The following is a 12380-nucleotide window of genomic DNA, read 5'->3' as shown; positions in this document are numbered from 1 at the left end:
GTGTTTGCCAGGCACTGGCATAGCCTCACAAGAGGCCGCAATATCAGGGTCCCTTCAGCAGAATCTTGCTGGCATGAGCATTAGTATCTAGGTTTGGTGACAGCAGAGCAATTCTATCTTGATAAAATAACACTGTTTATGTGATCTTCAAAGACAGAGTCTACAAATACAATGTTAGAATATTTTAATTTTTTTATTCTGAATAAATCTTAATAACTGATTTTTTGCATATTCTTTTTAGAACAAAAGAAAGTTAAAGTTAAAAAACCAAAACCAGAATTTCCTGTGTATATGCCTTTAGAAAATACATATATTCAGTCTTATGATCATGGAACTTCTATTGAAGAAATTGAGGAGCAAATGGATGACTGGCTGGAAAACAGGAAAAGAACACAGAAAAAACAGGTAATTAAACTTTTAAAAATTGATTTAAGGAGATCAAATCCAAAGTCCAGGCAAGCACAGCTGTTGGGTGTTTGATGGTTGATTTGTGTGTTTGTTATAATTGTAAAAGTTGGTCCAGCTCAATATCCCAAGTTAACCCAAAATCTTGTCCTCTTGCCTCTGTCTCCCACATTCTGGGACTGCAGGCTAGCACCATTTCTCTAGTTGTAAGTAAATGATTAAACCAGTTTTAACTGTTTCATAAGAAACATAAAGTACATTCAGTATTTTTGTGCAGTTCAGTGGGCTGTTATAGAGTGAAACTGTTCACCATTGCTAGGATAAAGGACTAGAACACTGGCCAACAAGAGAATGCAGAGGATAAAGGACCACCAAGCCTGATGACTGGTTCCCACAAATGGTCCTTTGTCCTGTGAGGGATTTATTGTTGTAGAATGTTTGAACCCTTCCTTCTCTTTTCTGTTCAGTGGAAATATTGCAGGAGCACTGGCATTAGTTTGTCTTGAAAGATCTGCAAACCTCACAGTGGCTCCATCCAGCTTTATTTACCCTCTCAGGAGGCCTCCTTACTGCTCTCTTTAACTGAATACTACTTGTCTGTTTAAGTGGCTTTCATCTTCTTGCTTTACATTTTAGAAGGTCATGTGTGTCCAGATTTTTGTCTTAGTTCTTCTAGAGCTTCATTTTATTGGAATATAACTTTGTAGAATATTCCTTAATGATCCTCTGGATTCCAGTGATACATGTTATAATATATGGTATTTCTCCCTAACTTTACTGATTTGGCCTTCTCTTTTTTCCTTTGGTTAGTTTGACTGAGTTTGTTGCCTTTATCTTTTCCATGAACCAAACTTTTTTTTTGATGAATCCTTTCTATAATTTTAATGTCTATTTCATTGAGTTCAGCTCTGATCTTTTTTTTTCCTTTTCTTTTACTGGTTTTAGTTTATTCTATTTAAGACACATCACTAGATTATTTGTTTGAGAGCATTCTGTTTTAATACATTTGCTGTATTTGACAGGTTCTTGTACATTGATTCATTTTTTTATTTAATTATAGGAATTATAAAATTCCCCTGTCTTCTGTAGTAGTTCATCCAAAGCATATTGTTCAGGCTCTATGTCTTCATATAATCTCTGTAGTCCTTTTGCTATTGGTATTTAGCCTAATCCATTATGATCTGATAAAATATAATAATTATTTTAGTTTTTAAAAATTACTAAGATTTGCTTTATGCTCTCCAGTATGCATTGTTTTAGAAAAAGTCCCATGTGCTGATGAAGAGTATATGTACTTGGAACTGAGTATATTTTGCAGGTGTCTCTCAAGTATACTTTCCTCTGTAGTGTAACATAGCTGATATCTCTAGGTTGTTGTTATTTGTTTGTTTGTTTGTTTCTTTTGTCCTGTTTTTTAGTTTGAATGATCACTGGTGAGAGTAAAGTCTAAGACTTTGTTGCTTTGGTCGGTTTCCCTTTGTATGTCTTGTAGAGTTTTATTAAATCGGGAGTTACAAGTTCACTGTTTATAAGTCTATGATCATTATATCTTCTTGATGAATGTTACCTTAATGAATATGTGGTGCCTTCTTTTGTCTATTCTAATTTTGGCTTAATGTCTGTCCTGCTAGATAGTAGGGTTGAGGGTTGCACTTGCCTAGAATATTACTTATCATCATTTCACTTCTAGCTTTTACTAAGGAGGTAAGCATCCTGAAGGCAGCACGTTCTTGGACCTTTTTAAAAGTATAGTTAGCCTGCATCTTTCACTTGGAGAATTAAGACTGTTTATATTTAGAATTATTGTTTATGGCTTATTGTGTTGCTAGTATTTGACTCACCTCTCCTTAGTTCTTTCTTTTCCATGCTTTTATGATTCTATGTATTCTTCCTCTTCTACTTGGTCTTTTAATGGAGTCTCTGCTATCTATGTTCTGTTCTTTTTCACTTCTTATCACTGCCTGAGACTTGTAACTAATCAACCATGACTTCAGATCCTGACGCTTGTCTTCTCTTCTGTTTCATCCAGTCCAGGAGTGAGGCTCTGAACTATGTATGTTTGAATCTCATCTGTTGAGCTTTTTACTTCCAAGATTTATTTTTATTCTTTCTCAAAATCCCTCTTTATAGAGTTTCTCACTCATTTCTTATATTACCTTTTAAAATTCATTCAGCTATTTCCTTGTATATTCTTTGCATCATTAATCTATATAAAATCTACTCCTTTACGAACTGAGAGAGTCTGAAAGGTTCATGAAAGTGGGGTCCATAATACTGGTGCTATTTCTCCTTGCAATTGTTAGAGGACACCAGTTTTGCCTGGTTGGATCCAGTTTGTCAGCTGGGGTCTTTTACTTTCCCTATTCTTTTTTGTTTGCTTGCTTGTTTGTTTGTTTACATCAAACACTGCCTCTGCCTCCAGCCCCCCCCCCCACAGACACCCTTCCCCATCCTTCCTCTCCTTCTCCTCTAAGAGAATGGGGCCCCCTCAGGTATCCCCTCACTCTGCCCCATCAAGTCTCTGCCAGGATAGGTGCATCCTCTCTCATTGAGGCCAGACAAGGCATCCCTGTTGGAGAATGGATACCACAATCAGGCTGTAGCAGTTCAGTTCCCATGAGTAAGCAGTGACAGCTTGATCCATTCGAAAACATCCTTCACAAATCAGCAACTGTAGATCAATCCAGCAGAAACTGTAAGGCTCTCTGCCAATACCACCAGAAGTTTTTTGATGCATTTCTCTCTATGAAGTCACAACAAACAATGACCATCAAAGAATGGTAAGGCATAGTGAAGTGAAAACTTAAGGGTTCTCTGGAAAGTCAATTGGATGGCATTTTGCTGGGGCAAACATGTGAAGGAGCATTTAGCTAAAGCAGACACAAAGGATGTTCTGCTAAAGCAAGCACCTGAAAGGACACGTGATGAATTCCTTGCTAAAAACATGCATGTATTTGTACATTGCATAGTTGAGCTTATTTGTCAGGACTCCATAGAGAAAAACACACCAAAAACTTCTGGTGCTATGCTGCAGTTTCTTGCTGCTTCGAAGGACTCAGGCTGATTGGCAGAGTGATGTCAGCTGAGACATTTGCAAGTGCAGAAGACCCTTGGAAAACACATCAGGTTTGGAGAGTATAAATAAGACTTAACAGACAGTTGTGGAGGCTGAGCTTGGTTTGCTGATACAGCTAGCTGTGCAATGCTTGTGGGTCTCATGGCTTCACTAATCTTCACTTCCCTGAGAGAGGCACAGCCAAGAACTCCTGGCATTCCTCCTGGTCCCTCCTGCTGACTTGTTCTGAGGACTGGCTGTCTCTGCCAAATAGTGCCACCGCTGCTGATTCCTGTTTGGTATCTCAACTCTACTGAACTGAACTGCTGGTATATCCATGAAGTGTTTGCGTGTGGACCAAGCTGCAGCTGCTGACCTGAGAACTGAACTGCTGCTTTCCAGAAAACACAGAGGGGAGTTGCTCCAAAGAACCTTTTTTTTTTATTTTTTTTATTTATTATATGTAAGTACACTGTAGCTGTCTTCAGACACTCCAGGAGAGGGCGTCAGATCTTGTTACAGATGGTTATGAGCCACCATGTGGTTGCTGGGATTTGAACTCCGGACCTATGGAAGAGCAGTCGGGTGCTCTTACCCACTGAGCCATCTCACCAGCCCCAAAGAACCTTTTTAAACAGTTCTGCTTCCCCCATATCCTCCCCACTACCTCTGGTGAATAGTGGGCTACAAGGGAGGTTAATATGTTAAAGAACCATGATTAAAATAAGGCTTGAAAAAAATCAAAGTTACAGCATACTAGTACCGCACAGCATTGCCCACTGTTGGGTTATATTTATCCCTTTCCAAACACCACATGTTCTCTCAAGCATCTACCCTAGCAAAACATCACATGCCATTTTCCAGGCTGCTTCCAGAAAACCACCACATGTCTGTCTGTACTCAGCAACATATCCTCCCATATGTATGCTTCAACAAACATCTTCTTATAAGACAGTTTCCAGAAGAACATCACATGACTCAACTGAGCCGCCAAAGAAACCATAAATCTCCACATGAGATCTCTCCATCCCCAACTATTTTGTATTTTAAAAAATATTTATTCTTTGATAATTCCATACTTACATACAAGTGTCTTGATCATATTGACCCCCAAGTCCTCCTTCCTGTTCTTCCTAGCCACCCCCAGAACATTCCCCTTTCACCTTCATGTCTTTTGTTTGTTTGTTTCTATAACCTACTGAGCCTAATTTGTGCTGCCTCTTTATAGCCATACATTGCCAATAGCTCCTCAGGAGTGGAGCCTCATAGGCCCCCTCCCTCTCAATGATAAAATTATTGACTGGTGTGATATTATATAGGTCCTATAGAGGCAACTCTATCTGTCATGAGGTCGTGGGTGCAGTGGTTATAGCGTGTCCAAAGACAGTATTTCAGAGTGCTCCTCCAGCATTCGCATTCCTTCTGTTGCCGACTCCTGAGCCTTATGGGATTGGTATAAATGGGTTATTTAGAGCTGGCTACTCAACAGTATGACACTTTAACCAACTGAGGCTCTCTCTGCCTTGACTGCTGCCCACTGCAGTAAAAAACTTCTCTGACCAAGATCAAAGTGTCAAAGGTATTAACAGAAATAGTTAGAAGGCACTTTTTTTTAAAGAATTATTTATTATTAAACTGTAGTTTTCTTCAGACACCTCAGAAGAGAGCATCAGATCTCATTACAGATGGTTGTGAGCCACCATATGGTTGCTAGGATTTGAAATCAGGACCTTTAGAAGAGTAGTCAGTGCTCTTAACCACTGAGCCATCTCTCCGGCACCCCTTTTTAACTCCCAGTAAAAACTCTATTTCATAACACATTTTTTTCCCACTTTTACCTTTCCCGCCTAAGCTGCTTCTTCCTGCTGTCGTGGGTCCTCTTCCTGATTTCTGGCCTCTACAGACATTCCAAAATAAACACATAAATCTAAGAACATTACGCTAGAATCATATATGAGAGAAGAATATAGATATTTATCTCTCTGGCTCTGTGTTACCTCACTTAATATAATATTTTCCATTCCACTCATTTTCTTATAAATTTTGTAGTTTCATTTTTCTTTACAACAGTATAAAATTATATTGTGCATATGTACCACAGTTTTATAATCCATTTATCCGTTGATAGACATATGAGGTAATTCCATTTCCTGTTTGTCAGTAGCCCAGCATTGATCCTGGATGTGCAAGTGTCTCTGTAGTGGAAAAGGAAGCCTTTGGTGTAGCTAAGTTTCATGCTAGTCCTGTCTTTAACTTTCTCAGAAGCCTTCATTCACGCTGAGCTCTGTAGTGGCTGGCCCAGCTTACACTATGCCAACAGTGGGTAAGAGTGTCCCTTTTCTCCATCGTCATCAGCATTTGTTGTTTCCTTGATAGCCATCTGACTATAGTAATGTGAAATCTCAAAGTACATGTAATCTGCTATCGTCCATCTGTGACTTTACATCTACTAGTATTGATTTTATGCAGTTGGGTGGCTCCTGTGTTTGGGTTATATATGTTTAGAACCATAATGTCCTTTTGATGGATATTTCTCTTAGTCAGCATGATGTGGACTTCATAAATTTGAAATCTTGTGATGGCTAATGACAGACAGCACTGTTTAAATGTTTATTAGTTGTTTGTATTTCTTCTTTTGAGGGATCTCTTTTAGTTCCATAAGCTATGTTTTTAATTGGATGGTTTTCTTGAGTTTCTTGTTTAATTTCTTAAGTTCTTTATATATTCTGAATACTAATCCTGTCAGACTACGTCAGACCCATTCAGTAGCATGCTTCTTCACTGGACTGAGTTTCCTTTACTGACAACCCTTTAATCTTATGAGATCCCAGTAGTCAAATACTGGACTTAGTTCCTGGACAGTTGACCTTATCTATGCACATTTCTTGAAGCATACTCCCTGCTTTTTTCTCTAGACATTTCAAAGTTTCATTCCTTATTTTGAGATCCTTGATCCATTTGGAGTTGTTTTTTATGGGTATTAGAGGTAAGGATACAGTTTTATTCTTCTGTATGAAGAAAGCCAATATTTCCTACTTGTGCCTATTTGCCAAAGTTGCCGGTTTTCTCCAGGGTACATATGCGTCTTGTCATATATTGAGTGGCTGCAGCTGGGTGGCCTTATATCTGGGTGTCCTGTTCTGTTCTGTTCTAGTCTGTTGATCTGCATATCTGTTTTATGCCAGTACCATGCTGTTTTTATTGCTGTGGCTCTGTGGTAGTATAATGTGAAATCACATATAGTGATAACTCTAATTACCTGTCTGGGGTCTTACACTTCCATATGAATTTTAAGATTTTCTTGTCTATGAAGCACATCATTGGAATTTTTATTGAGATTGTATCCACCTGTATATTGCTGTAGATGGGATGGGCATTTTCACTCTATTTATGAGTATGTACAATCTTTTCATTTTCTAGTGTCTTCTCTAATTTCTTTCTTTAATACTTTAAGGTTTCCATTGTAGAGATCTTTCACATCCTTGGTTAGGTTTATTCCAAGGTTTTGTTTTTTTGTTATTCTCCTTAATGTTTTTAACACTATGGTGAATAGAATTGTCTCCATAATTTATAGCTAAAAATGCCTACATAAAGAAATCAAAGGAATCTCAAATAAATATCTTTTTTAATTAGATATTTTCTTTATTTACATTTCAAATGTTATCCCCTTTCCTTGTTTCCCCTACAAAAACTCCCTCCCCTATTGCCTCCCCCCGACCCCCGCTCACCAACCCACCCACTCCCATTCCTGGCCCTGGCGTTCCCCTACACTGGGGCATAGAGCCATCCCAGGACCAAGGACCTCTCCTCCCATTGATGACTGACTAGGCCATCCTTTGCTACATATGCAGCTGGAGCCATGAGTCCCACCATGTGTACTCTTTGGTTGGTAGTTTAATCCCTGGGAACTCTGGAAGTACTGGTTAGTTCATAGTATCAAATTTAATGATACACCTTACAGCCAAGCAGGAACAAACCAACCCTCAATCAGCAGATGAAAAGAAATCATTGAGTACAGAAATTAATTTAATACCAAAACAAAACAAAGAAAAGTATCAATGAAACACATTTGGGTTTTTGACAATACGTATTAGCAAACCTTGAACAAAACTTCCCAAAGGACCATATTTGTAAACTTGGAGATGAAAAGAAAACCATTACAACAGACATCAATGAAATTCATAAAAACTAGGTCTTACCTTAAAAAACATATATTCCACTATATTGGAAAATCTTAAGAGATGGATTTTTCTGGATAGATATGACCAAGGTGAGATAAACAAACATCTTTAATAAACATTAAGATGACAGACAGCTGTGATTAAATATGTTCCAACTAAAACTTCTCAAAAAAGCCCAGGCCAAGATAGATTTACTAGTGAATTATACTAGACCTTCAAAGAATACCACCACTTCTCAAATTACTCCATTCAAAACAAAACAAAACAAAGGAACATTATAAAATCTTCTAAGAGGGGATACTGTTTTAGTTAGTATTTTACTGCTGTGAATAGACAGCGTAACCAAGTCAAGTCTTACAAAGGATAGCATTTAATTGGGGCTGGCTTACATGTTCAGACGCTGGTTCAGTCCATTATCAAGGTGGGAGCATGGTAGCATCTAGGCAGAGCTGAGAGTTCTACATCTTCATCTGAATGCTGCTAGTAGAAGTCTGGATTCCAGGAAGCTAGGGTGAGGGTTTTAAAGCCCACACCCATAGTGACACACCTACGCCAACAAGGCCACACCTCCTAATAGTGCCACTCTCTGGGCCAAACCATCACAAACCAAACCATCACATTCCACTCCCTGGCCCCCATAGGCTTGTTCAAACATGTGTCTATAGGGGCCATACCTAAACAGCATAATGCAGAATGTTTAGTCCAACTTTAAAAGACCCCATGGTCTATAGCAGTCTCAACAATGTTAAAAAAAAGTCCAAACTTCAAAGTCTCTTCTGAGATTGATCCAAACTCCAAACTCTGCATCTCCATGTCTGATATCTTCAGATTTCAACTCCTTTTTTATCTTTGTTGACTGCAACAAACTTCTTTCTCCTGTGCTGGTTCCACTCCGTTAGCAGATAGCCCGTGACTCTGGCATCTCGAACATCTTGGGATCTCCAAGGGAACTTCAATGTTACGACTTCTTGTTTCAATGTCTGGGATCCACACATGATCTTCTGAGCTCCATCAAAGGGCTAGTGTCACTTCTCCAGCTCTGCCTTCTGTAGCATTCTAAGCTCAGGTGGATCCAATCCACTGTTGCTGCTGTTCTTGGTGATCATCCCATGTTATTGACATCTCCAATATACCGGGTTCTTCTGCTGCAACTAGGCTTCACCAATCGCTTCTCATAGGCTCTCTTCATGGTGCCAAGCCTCAACTTCTTTCATGACCCTTCAGTCTTGGACTGTCAACTGCAACTGAGGCTGCACCTTTACCAATAGCCTTCCCTGGTCTCTCACAGTGCCATGCCTCAGCTGTTATCCATGACTTCTTCATATCTTCAGAACCACTGGTTGTCTCTTACCCATTACCAAGTAGAGCTGCACCTTGAGGTACAACCTTGGCTATCTCTGGAACACAGCTTCTTTGTGCTCTCAGAAAACACTTCCCAGAAGATTTCACCTCAGTGATGCTGATCACTTCTTAATCACTACTAATTTCTTAGCTCCACCAGCATCAATTGGCCCAATAGTCTTCTTGACTACAAAGCCAGAGCCACTTGGCTAAAGCTGATGAGTTCTGTTGCTTAGCACATGTCCCCCTTCTATTACATTATCACCAGCTGTCTGTTTTCCAACTCCTTCATTGCCTAAGCTTGACTCTGTAGACTGATTTTGAACTCAGATATCTGTGTGCCTGCCTCATAAGCACTGGGATTAAAGGGGTAGTCCACCAAGCCTGGATTTAAGTTTTTCTTCATCTAGAACTTGTTCTGTTCTAGGCTGGCCTTGAATTCAAAAGATCTGCTTGTTTTTGCCTCCAGAGATTAAAGGCTTGTTTATCATGCCTGGACCTAAACTTTGCTGGATGGGATCTTGCCCCAAGGTCACTACTCTCTTAATTCAGTTTAACATCCTGGAACACAGGATGCAGCTCCATTTCACTTCCTGTTGCAAACTATATACTTCATACTTTCCATTCTCAGCTTACTATGCTTGTTTAAAATGCTCTTGATGATACTTAACCAGAGAATAAATCCTATGATGGGTGTTTCAGAGACTTCCTTTGTCAGTGCAGTTAATAGGAGTCTCTACTCCTTAGCCTCAGGTGGTCTTTGGACAATGGCAAAAAGCAGCCACATTGAAATATCACAAGAACAGTCACTCAGCCACATACTGAAATTCTTTTCCTCTGAAACCTCTAAAACCAGGCTTTCTCTGTTCAAATCACACTTAGAAACCAAGTCTTCCTTATTCCTACTAGGCTAGCCCATTTAAGCCCCACTTAAAGCATTCCACCACATTCCAAATCCAAAGTCCCAAAATCCACACTCTTCCAAACAAAAGCTTGGTTAGGTGTAGCACAGCAATACCCAGTCCCTGGTACCAACTTCTGTCTTAGGGTTTACTGCTGTGAAAAGACACCATGGCCAAGGCAAGGCTTATTAAGGACAACATTTAATTGGGGCAGGCTTACAGGTTCAGTGGTTCAGGCCATTCTCATCAGGGTGTATGGTAGCATCTAGGCAGAGCTGAGAGTTCTACATCTCCATCTGAAGGCTGCTAGTGGAAAACTGGCTGATTTCAGGCAGCTAGTCTGAGAGTCTTAAAGCCTACACCCACAGTGACACACCTACTCCAACAAGGCCACACCTCCTAATAGTCCCACTTCCAGGACCAAGTATATATACAAACCATCACAGATACCATAAAGAGACAACAAAAAGAAAATTATAAACCAGTTTTCTCTGATCAGTATAATTGCAAAAATTCAACTTGCAGTAAATTGTAAGTCTTCTAAGTACTTGCAAGCTAATTTCAAGAACACATCAAAAAATTAATCACCATGATCAAGCTGTGTTTATTCCAGAGATACAGGGNTGGTTTTAAATCAATAAATGTTACAATTTATACAGATGAACTGAAGGATAAAAACCACATAACTATCTGGACAGATGTAGAAAAGATATTTGACAAAAATCAAGTCCTACCTGGGCAGTGGTGGCGCATGCCTTTAATCCCAGGACTTGGAAGGCAGAGACAGGCGGATTTCTGAGTTCGAGGCCAGCCTGGTCTACAAAGTGAGTTCCAGGGCAGCCAGGGCTATACAGAGAAACCCTGTCTCAAAAAACCAAAAAAAGAAGAAAAAAAAAATCAAGTCCTGAAGAAGTATGAAATAGAAGAAATGAGTATTCATTATAATAAAGGCTACACATTATTCTTAAATTTCTTCTTTGATTTCTTTAAACAATGCACTGTTGAGTGAGTGGATCCATAACCTGAGTTTTATATGTTCTAGAATATTGACTTGTGGTATTAATCTTTTGTGATCTGATAGAATACAAGGAATTATTTCAGCTTTTCTATAATTGTTGAGAATGCCTTGTGTCCTAGTACATGATCTGTTTTAGAGATTGTTCCATATGGTGCTTTAAAAAAAGGGGGGGGGTGTTCTTCAGTATTTGAATGGAATATCTCAGGTCCATTTGATCTGTGTCATTTAATTCATATATTTCTTTGCTTACTTTTGTTGACTGGTATTAGTCAGTTAATTGAGTAGTGTAATTATTGAGAATAGGGTATTGAAGTAAACCACTTCTGTTGTTCTGTGACTTTACATCAGTATATGTTTTATGAAACTGAGGGCACCTGTATTTGGAGCATATATAATTAAAATCATATTGTCCTCTTGAGAGATTACCTTCTTTCTCTTGTCAGTAGTTCATATTAGCCAGATATTAAAGCCTGAGTTTTGGACTAGAGAGATGGCTCAGTGGTTAAGAGCACCAACTGCTCTTCCAGAGGTCCTGATGAGTTCAATTGCCAGCAACCACATGGTGGCTCACAACCATCTGAAAAGAGGCTCTGATGCCCTCTTCTGGGTTGCTTGAAGAAAGTGACAGTGTACTCATATAAAACAAATAAATAAATCTTTTTTTAAAAAAAAAAAAAACAACTTGTATCTGTTCTAGGGATTAATGCCATAAATCTCCTGTGAGCACTGGTTTTACTTTCTTTACATTGTATACTTTTTATTATTTGAATTATGTTTTGGCTACCTGTCCTATACATTTAATAATGATTTTGCTTTCATTCAGATTAATTTCCTTTTTTGGTTGTGAAGATTTACTTATGATATATATATATATATATATATATATATATATATACACACACACACATATATATATATATGTATATATATATATGTGTGTGTGTGTAATCTCAATTGGTATTATATTACATGATAAAGAAAATGAGAAAAACAAACACTAATGCCTGCTTAAGATATATGTATATATGTACATATACATTCTCAACAAAATATAACAGAAACACTCATGCCAGTTATAATCTTCATTTCTGGACCTGGTCCCTTGTCCTTAGTTGATATTTACAGTTCCTTTCCTCCCCCTATACTGTATTTTATACTACCTTCTCTGTATTTCCTCTACACTCAGCAAGCCTCTCAATTTGGCTGTTATCCTTCATTCCCAAAGACTCTGTGCCCTTTGTAATCCCACCTGGATTTGGTTGTTGTCATTTCCCATTGACTTTAATCATAGGACATGGTAGCACCAAGAGAGGCCCTAAAGGATATCCTACACTCCAAAGATAATATCATTACCTCCATTGTGGAAGAGCAATCCCTTTTCCCCTTGGTAATCTGAATCAGTCACTCCTCCTAATACAGTCCTTTCTTTCTTAGCCTAGTGACTTAAGAGCATCAGAAGCCTACAAGTGGCCAAAGGG

At 38.7% G+C, this 12380-nt stretch overlaps 1 protein-coding gene across 3 annotated transcripts in view; it reads left to right on the top strand.

Moving 5' to 3' along the window:
• Window positions 1-12380, top strand: part of Dnajc1 (DnaJ heat shock protein family (Hsp40) member C1) — a 172948-nt gene that overhangs the window by 88021 nt on the left and 72547 nt on the right. For all 3 annotated transcript variants that reach the window (XM_029536171.1, XM_029536170.1, XM_021193621.2), the window contains exon 8: window positions 242-405. In XM_029536171.1, the coding sequence (XP_029392031.1) occupies window positions 242-405 (164 nt within the window). The remainder of the gene's footprint in view (window positions 1-241; window positions 406-12380) is intronic.

This window comes from Mus pahari, chromosome 3, assembly GCF_900095145.1.
Source record: "Mus pahari chromosome 3, PAHARI_EIJ_v1.1, whole genome shotgun sequence".
NCBI classification, from domain to species: Eukaryota; Metazoa; Chordata; class Mammalia; order Rodentia; family Muridae; genus Mus; species Mus pahari.
This window is presented reverse-complemented; position numbering and strand designations above follow the sequence as displayed.